Source organism: Lagopus leucura, unplaced genomic scaffold, assembly GCF_019238085.1.
Source record: "Lagopus leucura isolate 7727_CA_CO unplaced genomic scaffold, USGS_WTPT01 Super-Scaffold_100001, whole genome shotgun sequence".
NCBI classification, from domain to species: domain Eukaryota; kingdom Metazoa; phylum Chordata; class Aves; order Galliformes; family Phasianidae; genus Lagopus; species Lagopus leucura.
The window spans coordinates 94940657-94961434 of NW_024962262.1; the positions used below are offsets into that span (position 1 = coordinate 94940657).

Genomic DNA, 20778 nt, shown 5'->3' on the forward strand with positions numbered 1-20778 from the left:
AAAAATCCCCCAAAAAACAGAAAAATAAAGGCAGGATCTGTTACGGGATTACTGTTGTTATTACTTCAGTCTGAAAGTAGTAATGTTGTTTATTTTCCATGGTGAAGAATTACTGTGTTAGGGATTAATAGGAAACAGGGTTATGCAGTTAGCACTGAGAAGAATGTTTTGTGCTAAGCTAAAGTGATCCTTAGCACTCTTTTAACAATTGACTTCAGAGATAGTTATCATCAATCTGTTTTTCGCTGATAAGAAAATCTAGTCACACTGAGGCCTCTACTGTTGTTTGTGCCTCCCTTTACGGAAGTAAGTGGGAACTTTGGACATGCCTTGCCTTCAGATATGAATTGGACAAAAGAAATGAGTCTTTTAAAATATCAAAGACAGTCAGTGGTACAGCTCATGGTTTCCTGCTCCAGCTGTTGAATATAGTTATTCCCTGCTAGTAATTACATTGTTAGGGAGTGCATTGGCCTTTTCTCTTCTTGTGCAACTGCAACACTAACAAGATGAATGACTGCTCTTTAACCCTCTTTTTCCTCTTCCTTGCTGAACTCTCCCAACAAAGCTACTGCCAAAAGAAGGAGCTCTTTCATTTCAATAGGAAAGCACAAGCTTTAACATTAACTTTCTGACCTTTGGGGACAAGGAGTATCCCATGAATAGCCATACCTTTTCAGATGTTACTTGTGTAATTCATCATGTACATCAGGGCACCTTCTGCCCATTTCTCAAGAAAAACATGTTTGAAATAGCATTAGCCAGCTTCTTCTGTAATACCCGTGGAAGGTGTCACTGGAGGTTGGACTGGAAGGTTGTATTTGCTGGGGTGACAACAAAGTCGGTAAAAAAGAGTGGAGAGGAATTGAGTTGTCCAGAGGCATAATTTTCTGCCACGTGTGTTCTGACTTCACTTCTAGTTTTATATCTCTGATGTTGGTAAGCCTGCTTAGGATCTTATCAGTTTGAAAATGGCTTTGGGAGCTGGTTGAGTCAAGAAAACAAATAAGTTCTTTAATCCTCATAGCTCTTGGAAAATGTAATTGTTTGCCTGGATAACGTCACTGTGACAGCTAGCAGCCACAGCTCCAGACAGACCTTCTGGCACATGCACTGCTGGTTGTTTGGAGAGGGAAAACAGTCATAAACAATCTGTGCAGACTTGGGGTTTTTCTGTGACGTGTTTTCTTTAGAGAGTACGAAGTCAAGCTTTCAATTTCCTGGCAAAGAGAAAAATCTGAGGTCTAGTGGGACCATTTAATAATGTTGTCTCTGTATCTGCAATGGATTTGCTTCCTTTGTGGTCTCAATAAGAATACAATTTATTTTACTGTGGTAAAATTCCCCAGACAGGTAAAATAATTGGACCTTTTCTGCCTCCTGTGGGGAATGTTGATTATTTTCAGTACGGTAAAAATATGCAGAATCTGTTGCAAGGCTTAGCACGATGGGGAAGGAAATAAAGTAGTTGTAGAGAAAAAATAAAATAGCAAGTACAAAACTATGAGACTAGTATATTTATTTGCAATATGTGCTTACTGTGCAGGTAAACTGGGAATTAATGGTGAGAAGATGAACTGTGAAACAGAAGTGCTGGGCTATAAAGTATAGAGGTATAGATGCTACCAAGTAAACTAAGGAAACTCTTAAAGTGCATTTCAGTCTGCATGACGGAGTTATAAAGTAGTATTTCAATAAATGTCAGTGGGACTCGAGACACAAAGAAGATTCCAGCTGTAAAAAGTGGATCAAATTCTAACAAACCATTTGTATGGCTCATATTCATGGGGAAACACTGTCTCTTTCATTGTAGAAAACAGCTCATTTAAGGACAAATAGTCCTGAAGAAGAGCCAAGAAAAACCATACATGAGGATCAGCTGTACTACTGCTTATACATATTTGCCAGAGAGACATGTAAGGAGACAGCTGGAAGAAGAGATCAAATACCAAGATGAGAACTAATTTAAAGCAAGGAGTTTGGTTGTATCTCAGTATTTCAGTTTTCCTGAGATATGCCTTTCTGCCTGTAGCTGGTTTCACAATGAGGGATTCATTGCAAGTTAAAATTCAGGGCTCCTAAGAAATTATGCTGTGTGCGTTGTTGTTGGTTTGTTGTTTTTTTTTTTTTTAATATGGATTTTCCTATGCATCACACATGATCCATGAGGTACCAGAGTCATTACATACTTTCCACATAGCTCTGTACTGATAGGTGCTTTGCTTGTAATTAATCTGCTTCCAAGAAATAGGAGTCAGCAAGACTTGACTAGCTGTTTCTCCACAGCTGTTTTGTTTTGTTTTGTTTTTTGACAACTAGTTTCTGGAAAAGAATAAATATAATTATAGGCTTGAGTAGAAACTTTTATATATAATGCACTATACACATGCATATTTTTATTGGGTTTCATATGTGTATACATTTTGAGGTACTAGCTGTGGTAGTCTCGAACTGCTTTGTGGATTGTTTGAAAAGCATAGTCTCCATGGCAAATGTTTCTTAAACCCAGTGCAAGATACAGACTAGAAGTGTGATGTGTAAGTGAGGGTTTTTAACGATAGCTTGGAAATGTCATTGGAAGTGGATTTTTGAGTGAGCTTAGCAAATGGGAAGTTTGGTTGCTATACATATTTGTTTAGCTGTTCAGGCAAGTCACATCTGTAGCAGAGGCAGTTCCAGGGCATGGGGTTTCATGCTACCACATTGCGGTTCATGTTGCTTATATTCTATCAGTCCCCAGATACTGGTGGGGCAGAGTAAAGGGAATAAAACAGGAAAGGTGGTGTTCCTAGCATACAATGAGCAGGAGACCACTTTTGAAGAGAAGGGATAGTTTTGGTGTATGATGTAAGTCCGCCAGTGGACTCCTCCTGTTTGGGATTACAGGATAAATCTGGCAGAAAGAGACCTCAGGGGGTGTCTGGTACAGCATCCACCCAAAGATGGGTTAGCCCTGAGGTCAGACCAGGCTGCTCCAGACTTTTTCAAGACTGGTCTTGGAAACTTCCAAGGATGGAGCTTGCACAGCCCCAGCAAACAACCTGCTCCTCTGCTTCACTGTCCTCACAGAGGAAAATATTTTCCTTATATCCAGTCTACATCTTCCTTGTTTCAAGTTATGTCTTGTCCTCCCACTATGGATAACTGTGAAGGGCCCAACTCCATTCTCTTAACAGTGTGTACTTAGTGGAGCTGCGCTTCAGGCCCACTGCAGCTGCTCCTTCTTCACAGTGAGCAAGCCTTTCCTCAGCACAGAGGTTTAGTGCTCTCTCTCTTGGCTGTTTTGTTGCTCCTCTGCAGGACTTTTTCTAATTGACTGACGTTTTTCTTACATCAGGAGATAACCACAGAACTGGATGCAGTATCTAGATGTGGCCTCATGAGTGCTGGCTGGAGTGGGACAATCACTTCCCTTGAACTGCTGGCTGCCCTGCAGTTAACGCAGCCCAGGGTGCTGCTGATCTTCCCAGCTGCCAGGGCTCATTGCTGGCTGCTGTGCAGGTTGCCGTCTTCCAAAACAAGCTTCCAAATAGTCAGTCCCTAGTCTATATTGTTACTAGGGGCTTTTCTTTCCCATAAGCAAGACTTGTTCAATTTCATAATAATGTCAGCCCCTTCCTTCAGCTTGCGCAGGTCCGTCTAAGTGCTCACCCTCTAATGTGTCAGCTTTTCTCTCCAATTTGGTGCCATATGCAAACTTCAAAAGAGTAACTTCAAATGTGACTCTTAAGAAGACACTGTGCAGCAGACTGTTAAAGTGAGAGGGGATATGAAAGTGGCAAGACAGACCACTGGCTTGAGCAGAACAAACTGGGCCGTCACAGAGTAAGCAAAGCTGGTAATACCTGATGCCAAATAATTCTATAACAAACCCATGATAACACAGTGCACCCCAAAAGGTTTTCACACATCAGGTGAAGATCTGTGAAAACCTTCTCAGAGATTTTAAACTGTGATATTCAGCTCTCCACTCTGACAAATGTAAGCATGTGGGACTTCTTCCCTTCTTAGGGGCAGAAACACTTCACCTGCCTTTGAAATGCTGCTTTGTCTGCATGGAACTTGTAGCTGCAAATTGTGTAAGGCAATCTTCCAAGCAAAGAAATGAAGTGCTTTCACTGGACAGTATAGGAGTCTGTGCAGCTGGGATGAAAATGTCAGACATCAGTAACCCTAAACATTTATATTTGGGCTTGCACTACTCTGGATGGCAATTTGCAAGACAAAGCTGTTCCAAGTTGTCAAGACAACGTCTACAGAATTGTCAACAACAATTAAAGAAGCCAGAGAGGATTTCTGTTGTTTCACTGAAAATATAGGCAATATTAGAGGAGTAAGAGAGTTTGGAAGAACTGGTTAAAAGTTAGTTTTCCTTGGAGGGAAGAGTGTGGGCAGTTGTGTAAATAAATACAGAGGTGGAGAACATCCGTAGGCAGGGTAAACTGGAGAGCAAGCAGAAGAAAGTTCAAAGACTTTTATAGAGTTCCTGTGATTTTATATCCTTAAAAATAAAAAATAAATAGAAAATATCTATCTTCCTCCTCTGCAAGAATGAAGTCTGCAAAGCAAGGCACTGCTGTTGATTTTGGCCAGTAGCCAGCCAGATAAAGAAAGACCAGCGGGCATGTAAACAGCTTGTGCACATCTCAATGGGAAATATACTTCAAAGCTGAGTTGTAGAAGCAAAGATTCAAACATGGATTTTTTCACCTGTTTTTAGTGTTGTTGTTTTTTTTTTTTTTTTTTTTTTTTTAATTCAGAGGGTTTGTTATTTGTATCAGTAAGAATAGCTGGATTAGTAGCCCTGGAGCCTAAAATTAGGAGTTCCTTTACGTAGAATGGACAGGAGCAGTTTGAGCTTTCTCTACGCAGTCTGCTATTGTGCATCCCCCTCAGTTTAGAGGAACCACGCTTGGGGCCACAGGGAAGCTCCACTTAAAAAGCTCATTTTTTCTTAGTCTCTGTGAGATTATCTGCACCAGTTGTGATTTGGTGTTGAGGTGAGACCACCTTTTCATTAGGTTTTGACTATGATCAAGATCAGTTTTGACTTTGGGCTTCCAACAGCATTCACAGAGGGAACAATAAAAATTATTAAAAAATTATTAAAAAATAAATGCTATAACAATTCAAAAATCCAAAGCTATGTGCCAGAGGATTTTTTTTTCTGTGGTAGCTGGAAAGAAGTTCACTACAGTCAGTCATTACAGCAGAATAGCATGGCATAGAAATGCTCCTGCTCCTGTGAAATTATTGGATCAGGAAGCAGGAGCTATGTGACTTTTGAAATGCAGTTTCACTTTGGAGACTCCTGTCATAGTTTCCAGAGTAGCTAGGCTGATGCTGATACTCAGACCTGTTCATTTAGGGCTAACTACTGCATTCTACTGTAGAGTGCTCTCATTCATTTCCCTTAGTCATACATCCCCCAAGAAGCCTGTGGTCAGACTGTAAATGGATTTTTTAGCCCCATAAAATGCAGTTAAGTTTCTCTTGAGGAAGGATGTAGATGGGATTAGTGGCCAATGACACTTCCAGGAACTGCTGAGGAAGAGGGTTAATAGGTTTGGCTTCTGCTTGAACATACCAGCACGAATATGGGCACCTCCGGCTGTAGCGGCAGCAGTAGAATTGCCATTCACGGTCAAGCACAGATGGAAAATACTGACTCTGGAAACCAGCCACCAACCCATTGTTTGAGCAGGTCTGGTACCTAAGAAAGAGGAACAAGAAGGGAACTCGTAAGGAAACACTGTCTCACATTACTTGATGGTTTTAAGCACTTTGGAAAACAGCTTTTTTGGTTCAGGTTAGGAGCTGAGGGCTTTGCTGTATATTTAGTTAGCACTGTATAATAAAGCAGCAATAGTTAACAAATAATGTCTTAGCAATTACATTGCACTTAAAACAGTTTTTATGCATTTATGTATTTAATCATTCCAATATGTAAGCGAGGCAAGAAATTGTTCTGCTGTTGCCATTCTCAATCATTTACAAATCATGAGATTTACTTCAAAGTAGTCCATTAACTGTTGGTATTTGAGCATCTGGAGTTCACTGGGGTCGTTTTCTCAACTGCTTCTCTACAAAAAGAATCCTTAGTAGATCTTTTATATGAGAAGATCAGCACTTTCTTTTCTTTCTTTTCTCAATAATTTGTTTTTCAAGGAGAAAGCAATGACTGCTAAACATTACAGGCTGGAGATGAAATGATGAATTAATAATAATCACAAGAGGAAAATTGAAAGCCATGTCTTACAAAATTATAAGACTAAAATTTTTTGTAATGGGATTTTTAAAAGAAAAATCTATTTCTTCGTGTTTTCTGTGTACTCAGGAAATCTGTCATATAAGTAAATCAACATCTTCAAGGAGAATATGCATGATCTTCAAGAACACACCTCTCTTCCTGCTCACCCTGCAAGTATGTGGACACTGATACCCTAGGTAGTTGAAGTGATAACCATAGTTTGAATAGCGCACAAAGCATGAAAACAGACAGCTTATTAACTCAGATGTTGAGCATTCATTTTCTCAAGGACGCTCTTATCCTCATTGCTTCCCTGTTGGAGAAAGTTATTTGAATTCAGTTTTTTCCATTTCCTTTCTCACAGTTGGTAATGTTTGCAAAACTCGAGTCTCAAGGTCTTGATTACAAAAGCTGAAAAATGCATAAGCTTTGACCAGCACATAGATGAATTTGTACAATCATAGAATCCGCAAGGTTGGACAGGATCTCTAAGGTCATCCAGTCCAGTTCCCATCCCATCCAGTTCTTTCAGCTCCCACCTTTGAACCATGGGTCTTTTCAGTATGTCCCCTCCATGCTGTTGCATTGTTTGGGCAGTATTGTTTACATTTGTTTGTTTCTCTGCATCTCACAATTTGCTGGGGCCACACATATGTGCTGTGCTTTCTGAGGCTCTTCTGAAGACCTCAGCAGTGAAGTAGTGATGGGGACTCTGAGTTGCTATGGTATCACACCAAGTAAAGTGGTTTGGCTCACTCTCAGAGGATTTCATCAGGACTTTGGTAGGAAGTTGTTCTGTTTTTTATTGGCACATAGGCCATGGGAACATATGGCTAAGGTTCTGTGTAAACATATTGGATAGGTTCAGATGATTGGTGTTATCCTGATAGAAGAAAAATGATGCACAGAAATATAGGGAAATGGTTGTACCTGTTGCAAAATGAGCAGTTTTCTGCATTAATCTATGAAGTAGAACCAAACTTACATTTTCTTCTGCTTCTCCCCTTCCCATTTAGTCATTTCCCCTGTTCCTTGTGTCCCTAGGAGATTTTACAGCTCTTGTTCATAGATGTAGTAGTGGGAGTATTTTTTTCCCCATTTCTTTACATACATTCGTAGCCTTCTTAAAAATTAGTTTCTTTGATGCAGAGTGTATTTGGGAATAAATCATTCGTTGTAATTACATTGCTATTGTATTTTAATAACATTCAAAGGAACATTTGAAGTGATCTTTTAAGCCCTAGTTCATTTATCCCTCTCTCCTTCTGTCGCATATACATAAAATCCTGCAATCTTTTTTTCAAGCTCAATATTTGGTTCAGAGAGCTAAAGATAATGGTGAAATTGAAGTACTTTTCTTTGTCTTTGAGACAATGCAAGATGATTTTTCTTCTCATCTTCCTAAGTTGCAACTCAAAATCATCCAAAAATTAAGAAATGCTCTCAGAAAATGGAATGTTTATTTGTGAGTTTGTGTAAAATCTCTTCTTCTTCCTTTTCCCATTTGGCCTCTTTCCTACAATCCAAAAGTAATGCTTCAAGTGAAACAACCTATCAGCCTTCTCCTCACGTACGTTGTTAGTCAGATACTCTACATACTAATCTGAAAACAAGTCTTAACCTGTGAAGATTTCTTTCTTCTGTATCCTAACTACTTGTGTCACAGCAGATCTTCAAACTCCTAAGGTGAATCAAAAACAGTGATTCAGATCCTTTGATTTATGACAAAGTCAAAAAATGGCCTTTTTCACCAGACCTACTCTTTAGCACTTCTTGTTAAAGAGGATAATTTGGAAATGTTGCTGGGTTCTCTGTACTCTCAAAGTCCTGACACTGCTAAGAAGAGAGGAAGATACCTTTTGGAAACTGAATGCAGAGAAGCATGAGAAACCAACTGGAACTGTGTGGGATGAAACTTGGCAATGGATGGGTTGTTTTATTTTTCTAGTTGGCTCAAATTGGATTGCATGAAAAGTTGCCTTTTGGGTCTGATAGTGGTAGAAGAAGGAGGTGAGCTGGCTAGTAGATGAGGAGTGGGCAGATTGGTGGGGAGATGTCAGGTACTGTTGAATGGGATGTTGCCCTTTCCCCGTTCACTGGAAATGGCTGCAGGGTTTTCTGTGGAGAATAAGTAAACTATAAAGCCTTATTTTTGGAGGGCATTCTGTGTAGTAACAGGTAAGGATATGGTAGCTGAGACTTCCCACTCACTGCCTGCTGCAACTGCTGTGAAAAGCCTCTCACACACCACATCTTCTTCTGAAGTGCCCAATATTAATGTTGTATGATTTTGTCATGGCAAGCAACCAAAGAAGGTGTTTATGTTAGCAGTTTAGTTCACATCAGGACTGCACTTCCAAAATAAGTCTCCCATTTATCCCTGCTTACCGCTGTTTGCCATTGTATAAAGATCTTGGAACATTTAAACTGAATTTGCTGCAGATGAGATTTAACCAGAAGATTTATTCAAAAGCTTCCATGGTTGCGTATGTACATGGGGCCAGACTAGATCTGATCTGAAGCAAACCTACTCAGTTGATGTGAAGCAAACCTACTCAGAATGCATGTATGGCTTTTGGGTCCTATGCACAAGCTGTTTCACCCTACAGATCTGCTTAAACCATCCCACAGGATTTGCACATGTTGATAGCCAGTGTATGGATCCTGGACTCAACTCAGTAACTTGAAGACAAATCAGGTGCTTGCAGCAGTATTGTGTTGAACTGAAGTGCCAATTGTGGTAACACTTCCTGATTATGTCTGCATCTTACTGTTGTTCTTTGCTAGACTGTGTCGCAGTGTGTTATGCCTCATCTAGTGCTGTGCTGTAAACCTTTATCTGAGACCCTCTGTCCTTCAGATACGTTAGAAATTAGCCAGAGCAATGTACTGTCCCTGAAGATGGTGACATGTAGAGGAGTAAATCTGTCAAGCTGCAGCAATACTTTTGAGCCCATGTTAAGCCTCTCTCTGGAAAAACGCAGTCTGACACACAGCACAGTAGACACCTGGTTGTGTTGCATAAAGGGCAGTTTGTTCTTTATAACAGGGTAAACTGAGAATCTAGTTCTACATACTTCCAAAAGTCATTTATTTGTTTGTTTGTTTGTTTGTTTGTTTTTGCTGTAGAGCAGATGGCTTCTGTAAAATTTTTACAATTAATTTCTTTCTCTGGAACCTATCAGAGAGGAATGGATCTGTATATTATGTCAGATATGACATACTAATGCAGTGGCAATAAAAATACATGCTTTCTTCTGCAATCCCGCCTGGAGCACACATGGAGAGAGTTGGCCTAACCTCATGCAGCTTCTAAGATTGAGTCTAGAGCGTGGGAGGCATGTGTTAACAAGATACTAGGCACGCTGTTTTCCTCTGGTGTCGTTTTACCAAAACCTGTTACTTTCAGTTTCCAAAACTTCTGGCAGTTTGGAAGGGAGGCCCTGTCGTGCTGTCCTGAGTGGTTTTTATGGACTGTCCTTCCCCTGTATAATTTGGTCAGTTGCATGAAGAAAGCTAATTTAATGATCCTTCTATTACAAATGAGTGGGGAGAGATAAATGGCTGAGGACATGCTCAGGACACTTGAAACACTGACAGTCAGACTATGGGAACTACTTCTCTTCATTTGATTAGCCCGTGCCAGTCTCCGGTGGCCACTTCTACAAAGTAGTCTTTACTATCTGTTGTGGGGTGGGCAGACATGCTGTCACTTGCTTCCACATATCAAAAGAAACCTCATTCTGAACTTCTGCTATGTTTTTATTTCCCTCATAAGAGACAGATAATCAGTCGGGTAGGTGCTGACTTTCCTTTCTCCTCACTGCTCAGAGGGAAGGCAAGTTCGTAACTCCCCTCTCGATCTTTTTCTCACAGCCATTGGTGAGACCTCCCTATCCACCTAAAGACCCTCTCTTCTTTGCAAGTGCTCCCACTGGACTCAGGCCACTGCAGATGTGCTAAAAGCCTCTAGCATTGTCCCTTCAACATAAAGTGTAGGAAAATTAATGTTTGCATAGACAGTGCAAATGGGAATATTTTAAAAGGCAGCTTGACTGTCAGAGATGGAGAACAAAGGAGTGAGCAGCCTCCTGTCTGAACAGGAGGCTCCTACAGACATTTCCTTCCTTTGCTTGAGTCTTATCTTTGCACCCAGTTTATAGGAAATTGGGTTGTATGCCTGCTTGAAGGGTCTGCGTGTATGCCTGTGTGTGTTTGTGTATGGAATAAGAAAGCAAAGAAAAGCAAGAATGGGAATGAGGTGGGTGAATCTAGACATCTGTTTTTTCAGAGTCTCTTCCAAACACTTTCTCATAAGTCTAAACAAGGAAAAAAGGCAATAAACATGCATTAAATAGCTCTTTGCTGGAAACTTTTCTATTTTGTGCCTTATGGATAATTGGGAGTATGCTGGAGATATAGCACTGTTCCATCTCTCTAATGTGTAAATCAAACATTTTCTCCTGGAAGGAAACGTTGCCTTTCACTTGCAAGTTTTAGTTTACTTGTTTGTTTCAACCTTGTCCTTTTATATATTCACTTTTAGCCAAGAAAAATCGTTTTTCTTAAATACTTCATTGGAAGTCTGGTCTGTCGAGACAACTCTGTAGTACCCAGGGAAGCAATGAAGCAGCCTCTTCAGCTTAGACCTTACATTTTCTTAGTTGGTGAAATATTTACCCAAGGTCAAATCTCCTCCAGTACAAATTGAAATGTAAACATCCACTTTATTTGGTTTGAAGAGGCACAGTTCCTTGTGAGGTCACAGCAAATAAGTAACTAGAAGGACTGTGTAGAACCAGAGGGCATCCTGAGGACTTTTGCATACTCAAGACATGATTATTTCCAAATTATTCAGGAACAGGTTTGCTCCCAGCTGAATAGCATCTTGGTTTGCAGATAGCTAGCCTGAAGAGGCAGTAGAGCCAGTACTAAGTTGCTGGGACAGATTCACCAAAGCCTTTGTCCACATATTGAACTTTGAACTAGAACACATTCATAAATTTATGGAGCTGAGAAGGCTGAAAAGAAATTGGTCATCTAATCCGATCTCTTACCCAAATATTCCTGAGAGTCTTACTAGACATTCACAGGTTTCTTGTGTCTATTCAGCAAAACGCAAAAGAAATGCTATCTTCAGAAGTGCAAGTACATAGATGATTGGATAGACGCCTAATATGGATCCGTATAATCACCCTCTCTTTGTTGAATCCTTTTTTCGTATCTGTAAGATGAAAAATGGTATGGATTTAATCCTAGAAGTTTATGTACTACCTAATGGTAGTTTAGGAAGCAAACTTACCTGAACTATCTCTGCCAGTCATCCTTTCCTGCCCTCCCATACACCCAGCTCTCCCAGTCCAACACCCTCCACATCCTTTCAGCCATTTTTTTCCATAACGCTGATGGCCAAAGAAAACAGCGTGTTGGAGATTGTTTTCCTCTTTCTGCTTTGTATTCCCACTCTGTTTTCTCTCTAAAGCTTTCCTTGGTTTGATGGCTTTTCTAAAGAAACCTCTCTTGGGTTTGTCTCTATTGTGCATAGCATGGCAATCAGAAATGCTGATCTGTGAAATGCCACAAACATAAATTTATCACAGATCAGGTTTTTTTGTGTGTGTGTTTTTGCATGAAGGCAGAGCAAGGAATAAAAAAACCGAACCTCAATTACAGCAAAGGAAATGTAGCTTAAACTTTGGGAAAAACTTATTAGCTTTGTGGTTATTGGTGGAAGAAACCATTGAATATCCCTGGCTGTGATGTGTGTAGTAAGACAAACTACCCTGTGACCAGAGCTGAAGAAGAAATATTACAGTCCTTACTCCCAGGATTGGAATAGATGAGCTAGTTCAGCAGAATGCTGCCTCAACTGACATGAGGATGATGTATGGCTCACCAACACATCGGTTAATCAGAAAATCAGCACAGAAACAGAGGTGGCCAAACAGAAACTGATAGAGATTATGATTCATATTTGTAGTCCCAGTTGATTACTGAGTGAATCTTTTTAGAGCTTGAAGCAAGCTCCAAAGAGCACTGAGATGAGTATGGAAGAGAGAAAAAAGAGGCTGTTATGAGAAATAATGTAATGACTACCAAGAGAGTAGGTGTAGGATTATCAAAGGCTCTGTGAGCTATATCCATGTTGTCACATTAACTTGAAGTTTAAAGTTTGCCCTTGGACACTCCAGGCTGGCTCTCTGCTGGCCCACCTGTGACCCCCTTCCAGGATAAACCTACTGGATTCTTGGGCAGCAGTGCCTGTGAACAGCAAGGTATGCTCTTGAATGCAGCAAATCCTCTCCATGAAATGCTGAATATGCAACCAGCTCAGCCCTGTAGTACAGAAAACTGTGGAGTACAACCAGACAAAGCTAGGATGAATAGAAATAGCCAAAATAATTAGGTTCACAAATTCACCTTTGCAAAGAGATGTGTGTTCCCAAAACACTTCGGTGTATTTGACGCTCAACTCACTCCACCTCCTAGATAGGTAGAAGAAAGAGATCTTTACAGAGCAGAAGAGTAGATGTAAGGATGATTGACTGGAAGGCCAGCTAGGGAAGAAGTGCCTATGAAGTTCCAAAAGCTAGGAGAGAGAGTTAAACAGAGTTAAAAACATTAAAGAGGGGTTGGACAGAACACATGTTTGGAAGAAAGATAGGATTGGGTGAAAGGCAAGAGGAAAACATGTAAGGACAAAGTGAAAAGATTAGTAAGAGGTAGAAGAAATAAGATTTAAATAATATGCTGTGGATTTAGGCACACTAAGCATACGGAGCATGATGACAAATGTGGCCCCAGACAGTAGAAGAAAATGTTCTGTATAGACTTACATAGTGTCCTGTTTGTGAGAAGCAAACTCAAGCAATTGCTGCCAGGGATTTTTGGAAAGAAAACAATTTTATCTTGAACAACAGAAAGGTCTAAAGCAAATTTACTATGCAATAAGTAGAAATTGCATAAACATAAGAACGATGATGAAGTCACCCAGTATTATCACAGGGTCTTTTTTCTGCCTGTTTTGCAGCCCTCACCCTTTATTTTCTTATTCCATAGTGAAGTATGGGGTCAGTCCTTAGCAGTTGCATCAGCCATAGGAATGTATCACATGGTGAATGAAATACTATGAATAATTATGGACAAAATTGTAACTCATTTATAAAGCAGAAGCTTTGCATTTATTGTTGACCTGTTCCCATATGATGTGAAATCTAGAAAAATTATATTGCAATTTCTGGAGCAAAACCATTTACAATATTTGAAAATATCCTTGCATTCATTTCATTTTGTTCAAAGGTTGTTTCATATTTGGAATGTTTTAAAAGTATATTTCACATTTTATGAAAAAATCAGAAGAAAATTAAATATTGGGTATATACTGCCTAAACATGAAATACTATACATATTTCCATGTATTATTGCAGCCACAAAATGTGATCACTTTTGCCTCAAAGCTGAATAGGAAATGTAACATCTAGTGCACCAAAACTGACTGCACCAAGGAATTAACATCATCTTCTGTGATCATTATCGTGCATGCATATGCCACCATCACCACTCATTAGTGTGGATTTTTGGCTCCTGTAGTACCAGCATAACTCAAAAACTGCCTTTCACTGGGCTAAAGCCAAAAAGCTTAGCAACAAAAACACAAAGAGAAAAGCCAGCACGATAAAGAGAAATTTTTGTCCAGTGATAAGAGCAGGAAGTTGGAGTCAGGAGCTAGACAATTTGTTCCCCAGTTTAGGCACTGATTCGTTGTGTGGCCTTTTGAGAGCGACTTTGTCCTGCACTCCCTGAAGGTTTTCTCAGCTCTGAAATGACAGCCGCAAGACCAAGCCACCATGCAGCTGAGGTTGTGAGTGACCAAATGGCACAGCATTTGTAAAGCACAAAGACCCTCCAGCAGGAAACTGCTACAGAGAAGGCAGAAGAGATGCTGCTCACCCCTCACGCATGCATCATGAGGAATGTGTTCAGGAAGCGAAGCCGCTGGCTAGGATCACAGTGCTATGCACTGGCACTGCTATGTACGAGCACCCGCATTCCAAATGGGGTATCAGAGCTGTGCCCTCCCAGGGTGGGTCAGAGTGTCCTACCATTCAGTTCCCGCCCTGTTGATCTCTTCCCACCAGCACTCTGTCGGCTCACCGAGGCTCTGGGCTGCAGGCATGCAGGCATAGTTCCACAGTCTGTCGGAGCCTTCCTTCTTGCTGAAGACACTCCTGATGGCCACGATCACCTGCCCATGTGGGCACTGGAAATTGAAACCCTGCCGGTATACATTGACCCACTCATCGTTATCTCCATAGTTATAGGGGCCGTACTCATAGTCACCATACTGGCCCCATGCCACTGACACCAGAGGCAGGAATACCCACAGAAGGACAGGATCCATCCTGAGGATTTTTCTGGCTTAGAAATGCCCCACTGGCTTGTTGGGCTGGCCCTTTTATATCGTTTCTAACATTTGGCTTCCAGATGTTATGTTTCCAGATCCAAATGCAATGTGTCATTGCTTAGCAAACCTTCCCTGAGTTACAGACACGTCCAATTGCTTTTAAGGTGGAATTCTGCAAGTACAGTAACTATACAGGCCCTTGGAATAGAGGGGTCTCACCACCACAAATCATCTATGCACTCAGCACAGACCTAGCACTTTAGAGCTAGATATAGGTTGTAAAAAAAATACAACTGTCACAGACACCCCTCTTTCATCCACAAGACAGCAGTTAAGTTTGAAAATGACTTTATTTGAAATTAAAGCTCTATTAGAAGTCACTGTTTCCCATCATGAATAACATCCAATAAAATGTGGTCATTTTTTTTCACGCTCCCCACTTTCTTTTCCTTAACTATGTTTGAAGGGATTCTGCCAGTTCCTAGAAAGAAGGGAATAGGGTAGGGTAGAGGAACTCACTGCTCCTGTTGTGAAAAATCCTTTAGACATTTTAGTGTGGTTTGGTTAGAGGAGAGGTGGAGCCCAAATGACTGAGAATTTGTCTTGTCCTGGAAACAGCCACACTATGAAGCAGGGCATAAGGTTCCACGCAGAGCGATTTTACTATGACTGTGAGTGAGCACCATAAAGTGGTGGACTCAGTGGGTATTTTAATGTGAGGATAAAGCATGTAAACAAATTACGATAAATTTCATGTGACACTATAGTCTAATGGAATCTTTGAGCAAGACCTTTTATGCTACCTCACCTTTCTCATTTGCTAGAAACAAGAAATTACACCTGGGAACTTCTGTGCTGCAAATTCAAAACCTGGCTTACTACTTGGAAGTGATTTATATGCCATGTCCTTCAACTGTTTGTCAGAAAACCACCCTATTCTAGAGAGCATGGAATGGTATACTTTATTTAATTCTGTACTTGGCTCATCAAAATCCAAGTGACTTGAGGATGTTTTAATAAGTAAGAAAGTTCAAAGTCAAACTAACATACTCTGCATGTGCATATGCTACTTGTACTGTGTTACTATTGAAAAGTACGACCTTTGGATTGGCTCCAGATTCACAGAATCATAGAATCATTAAGGTTGGAAAGACCACTAAGATTATCTAGTCCAACTAATCAACTAATGACTCTGATCACTGTAGACCACATCACTCAGTGAGACTACCTTTTTCTTGAAAACCTTCAGAGATGGTGACTCCACTACCTTCCCGGGCTGCCTGTTCCAGTACCCCATTCTTTCTGAGAGGATGTTTTTCATAATATCGAAGCTGGACCTCCCTGGTGTAATTTAAGTTCATTATCTCTTGTCTTATTGCTAGTTACCTGGGAAAAGAGATTAATCTCCACCTCACTACAGACTCCTTTCAGGTAGTTGTAGAGAGTGATAAGGTCTGCTCTGAGCATCTTTTCCAGACTGAACAATCCCAGCTCCTTCAGTCTCTCCTCATAAGACTTGTGCTTCAGTCCTTTTACCAGCTTTGCTGTCCTTCTCTGGACACACTCCAGGGCCTCAATATCTTTCTTGTACTGTGGGACCCAAAACTCAACACAGTACTCAAAGTGTGACCTCACCAGTGCTGAGTAAATGATCTCCCTAGTCCTGCTGTCTGCACTATATCTTATATAGGTCAGGATTGCATTGGCCTTCTTGGCCACATGGGCCCACTACTGGCTCATGTTCAGCCAGCTGTCAACTAACACCCTCAGGTCCTTTTCCTCCATGCTGCTTGCCAGCAACTCTGCCCCAAGCCTGTAGCTGTGCATGGGGTTTTAGTAAACGACTTGGCACTTGGTCATAGAATTAGCCTCAGCCCATTGATCCAGATCCCTCTGTAGGGCCTTCCTACCCGCAGGCAGATTGCTGCTTCCTCCCAGTTTGGGGTGATCTGCAAACTTACTGAGTGCATTTAATGCCCTCATCCAGAGGGCCAGCCCCAGTACTGAGCCCTGAGAAGCACCACTCATGACCAGTCACCATCCGGATTTAACTCCATTCACCACCACTTTCTGGGCCTGGCCTGCCAGCCAGCTTTTTACCCAGCAGAAAACACAACTGTCCAAGCCATAGGCTGCCAGCTTCTCCAGGAGAATGTTCAGATTCTATCTCTTCCAGTGAATTTACCACAAAAGATCCAGAACTTGTTTCTTGCTACAAACTTCTTTTCCAACCCTTTCACTACTCTTCTTCCTCATTTTGGCCATGCACAAACAATTTCATGGGAACTTTTATTCTTTTAGTAATCCTCTTTGAAAGAAGATCAGTGATAGATGAGTGGATTTGCTCCAAATAGCAGCCCTTCTCTTGCCATCTCCAGACTCATAATGCCTGGTCATTGTTTTGTGGGCACCTTCACTGATCAGCCCAGACCCCAGGAGCTGCCTTCAGCCTCTTAAAACAGGTGCTTACATGCCTGTAGGTAATGCCTTTTTTTTTTTTTTTTTTTTTTTGGCAGTACAGGTTTGAGCTCTTTGCATGAATCACAGTGCAGCAGTACTGAGTTGCCCATGCTCACAGCCATTGCAGATCCATATGAAGCCTGCAACTGAGAGCTGCTTGTCTTGCTTAGGACCTCATCTCCAGCTGAAGCAGATGCTTGGAGAAGGGGGAAATACAACAGCATAGAACAGCCCTTTCCCTGAAGCTACCTTGCTCAAGATCTTAGTTAATAATAAGGGAGGACATAAGTAGCCAGAGTCTAAAGAAAGAGGAAATTGAAGGTTGAAAGAACATACTGTTCCCATGGGCATCAGATTGTAGCTGGAACTGCACAGGCGCACATAAGTTTTTCAGCAAACTCACTTGTTTACATTTTTCTCCTCTTATATCTTTAGACACGTAATCAACATCTGGGAATGCTGCACACTGCTGTCTCTGTGTGCCCAAGAGGCGTTCTGGAAGTCATTTGAGCAGGAATTGCCACATTATCATATATATGATCGTCACCTCACATAACCCTTTATAAGCACTTTGGAAAGAGGTCTTCATATAACTTACAAAAAATCAGGAGCACTAGACCAAAGTGTAGGGAAGCCACTATGGAGAGTAGGAAAGTCTTTCTTTGCCCACAGTTTTCATGCATGTGAAGTTTCAGTCTGTCTTTTGCTACTTTTCCTACATAAGGTCTACCTTGTCCAATCCTTCTTAGTGAATTGGATGGGACCTGCCTGCTGCACCAAGATCAAGAAACTGGAAAAAAAGTGCTGCACAGGATAGACAGTGTGCATGAGAGATGTGGAACTATAAGTCTTCCATATCAGTTGTGGCAATGCAGATGTGTCCTGATCAGAGACAACCTGGAAGTCACAGAACCACACAATTGCAGGGAATTGGAAGGGACCTCAAGAGATCACAGAATCACAGAATCACAGAATTGTAGGGGTTGGAAGGGACCTCCAGAGATCATCAAGTCCAACCCCCCTGCTAAAGCAGATTCCCTACAATAGATCACACAGGTAGGCATCCAGCAGGCCAAGGGGGGTGATCCTCCCACTCTTTTCTGCAGTCCTCATCTGGAGTATTGTGTCTATTTTTGGGCTCCTTGGTACAAAAAAGACATCTCTTGGAGAGAGTCCAGCAGAGGGCCATAAAGGTGATAAAGGTCCTGGAGCATCTCCCCTATGAGGAAAGGCTGAGCAAACTGAGGTCTGTAAATTTAGTTTTTGTAAATATCTTAAGTGTGGGAATCAAAGAGACATGACTAACCTCTTTTCAACTATCTGTTGGGACAGGACAAGGGGAAACAGCCATAAACTTGAGCATAGGAAGCTCTGCACCAATATGCAAACAACTTCTTCACAGTAAGGGTGATGGAGAACTGGAATAGGCTGTCCAGGGAGGTTGTGGATTCTCTTTCTCTGGAGATATTCAAGACCTGCCTGGATGCCTACCTCTGCAGCCTGCTGTAGAGTGGCTGCTTTGCAGGGGGGTTGGACTCGATGATCTCTCGAGGTCCCTTCCAGCCCCTACAATTCCATGATTCTGTGATTTCCCCTTGGTGAATCCATGCTGACTGCTCCTGATAACCTTCTTCTCTTCCAATTGCTTGGAGAGAGTATCCAGAACAAGTTGTTCCATCACCTTTACAGGGACAGAGATGAAGCTGACTGGCCTGTAGTTTTATGGATCCTCCTTCTTGCCCTTCTTGAAGACCAGAGTGGTTATTCTCTCCCATTCACCAAGACCTGTCAAAGATTATAGAGAGCGGTTCAGCAGTCACCTCTGCCAATTCTCTCAGCACACATGTGCATCCCTTTGGGCCCATGGATCTGTGTGCATTGATTTTGGCTAGATACTCTTTGACCAGATCCTCTTTGACCAACAGGAAATCTTCCTTTCTCCAGACTCTTTCTCTTACCTCCAGGGTCTGGGATTCCTGAGGGCTAGTCTTATCATTAAAGACTGAAGAAAAGAAGGCATTCAGAATTTCAGCCTTCTCAGCATGCCCTGTCACCATGCACCCAGCTCATTTAGTGGAGGAACCTCATTTTCCCTAGTCTTCCTTTTATTGTTAACAAACTTGAAAAAACATTTGTTCTTATCCTTTACCTCCTTTGCAAGATTTAATTCCAAGCGGGCCTTAACCTTCCTCATTGCATCCCTACAGGACCTGACAAAATTCCTTTATTCTTCCCAGGTGGACAGGCTTTTTTTCCACATTTCATAGACCTTCTTTCCTTTTAGTTTATCCATGATTTCCACACAGGCCTCCTGACACCTTTCTCCAATTTCTTATGCTTAGGTATGCACCAATTTTGAGCCTCCTTACCTTCTAATGCTCTAGCCCATAAGATTCATCCAAGTAGCTCTTTGAAGAGATCACAGTTAAATATCAGGATGGTTGAAGTCCCCCATATGAACCAGTGCAAACAATTCTGTGTTTTTTGGCTCCAGTGTTTTCTGGAAACTTTGAACAATGTCAAATTTCATTTTGATACTGAATAGAAACAAGAGAGCAGAATTTCATACAGGAAGGATGTAATAGGTTTTAGTTGCCTTATAAAAGGGGGGTATTTGGAAGTGGGAGGAACTGTGATTCAAAAACCCCTATTAAGGGTTATAAAAAAGAATCATGCACATACGCAAATTTTTCATTCTGAGTAGCATTCATTAAGTAGAAAGCTGCTTGGTTCATGCAGCAAAGCTGAAACTACACAGGGCTTGTTTCGTTAACTTTTTACACCATTGCTCCAATCCACATAATTCCACCAATGTTGGCAGTGCTGAGAGATGCAATTTTGGTTGTGTTTCCATTGACTCACTAGCATGCTAACCACTATGCCTTTTTCCATTCTGACCAGTGAGTCATACTGAGCAGTTGAAGGCACTGAGCAGTGGCTAGTAGTTTAGAACAGACTTGAGAAGAGCTGCAAACTGGTCAGCAGATGTGTGACTTTGGGTGGCTTTGCACTAAGTGCATAATTCAAAGGTGTTCAAAAATCTGTCTTTCTGAAATGATCTCCCCATTAATATGAGTTTAAGCTGCCTGCCTTGCACATTCCATTTTTGAAAAAGCAGAAAATATCAATGAAGTAGCAAATATGAGGTGCTAGGGCCAACCTTTTGATACTAGTTCCTTGCTATGAAATGTATATTGGCTGGTGATTTTATTCCCTCTTAGTTCTTAGAAATGCTTCATTTAATCCACAAAGAAGTGTTTGTTTTCTGTCTTACCCACTGATGGCAGATAAAAGTGATTGTTGTTTATATCCCCCCTCTCTGGCCCAACTTTGAAGTTAGCTCTTCTTTCAGCACAGTTTGGGCTAGAAACCTTAAGAGAGATGACCCTTCCAACCTGAATTATTCTGTATTTCTCTCCTGCTGCAGATACTCCATGCAGCATTACCTAGCACTGCAGGCATTATGAGTGCTTTGGAGCCATTATGAGAAGTGCTGCAGTATTCTCATTCATTGCCATGCTGTAGCCATGAAATACAGGAAGATTGCAGTGCTTGGAACTACCATCACTGTTCCAGCAGTGTTATTCAAATGAATAACAATAACCGTCTTGAGGGGGGTTATTTTAGCATTTAAGCTCTATGCAAAAATAGGGGAAAGAAGATA

General features: G+C 41.3%; 1 protein-coding gene across 1 annotated transcript in view; it reads right to left on the reverse strand.

Annotated features, from left to right (window-relative positions):
- Positions 1-14695, reverse strand: part of DPT (dermatopontin) — a 25790-nt gene extending 11095 nt beyond the window's left edge. The window contains exons 1-2 of the mRNA XM_042868440.1: positions 14353-14695; positions 5588-5713 (exon numbers count right to left, since the gene is read on the reverse strand). Of these exons, the coding sequence (XP_042724374.1) occupies positions 5588-5713; positions 14353-14651 (425 nt within the window). The 5' untranslated portion in view covers positions 14652-14695. The remainder of the gene's footprint in view (positions 1-5587; positions 5714-14352) is intronic.
- Between the last annotated feature and the right edge of the window lie 6083 nt (positions 14696-20778).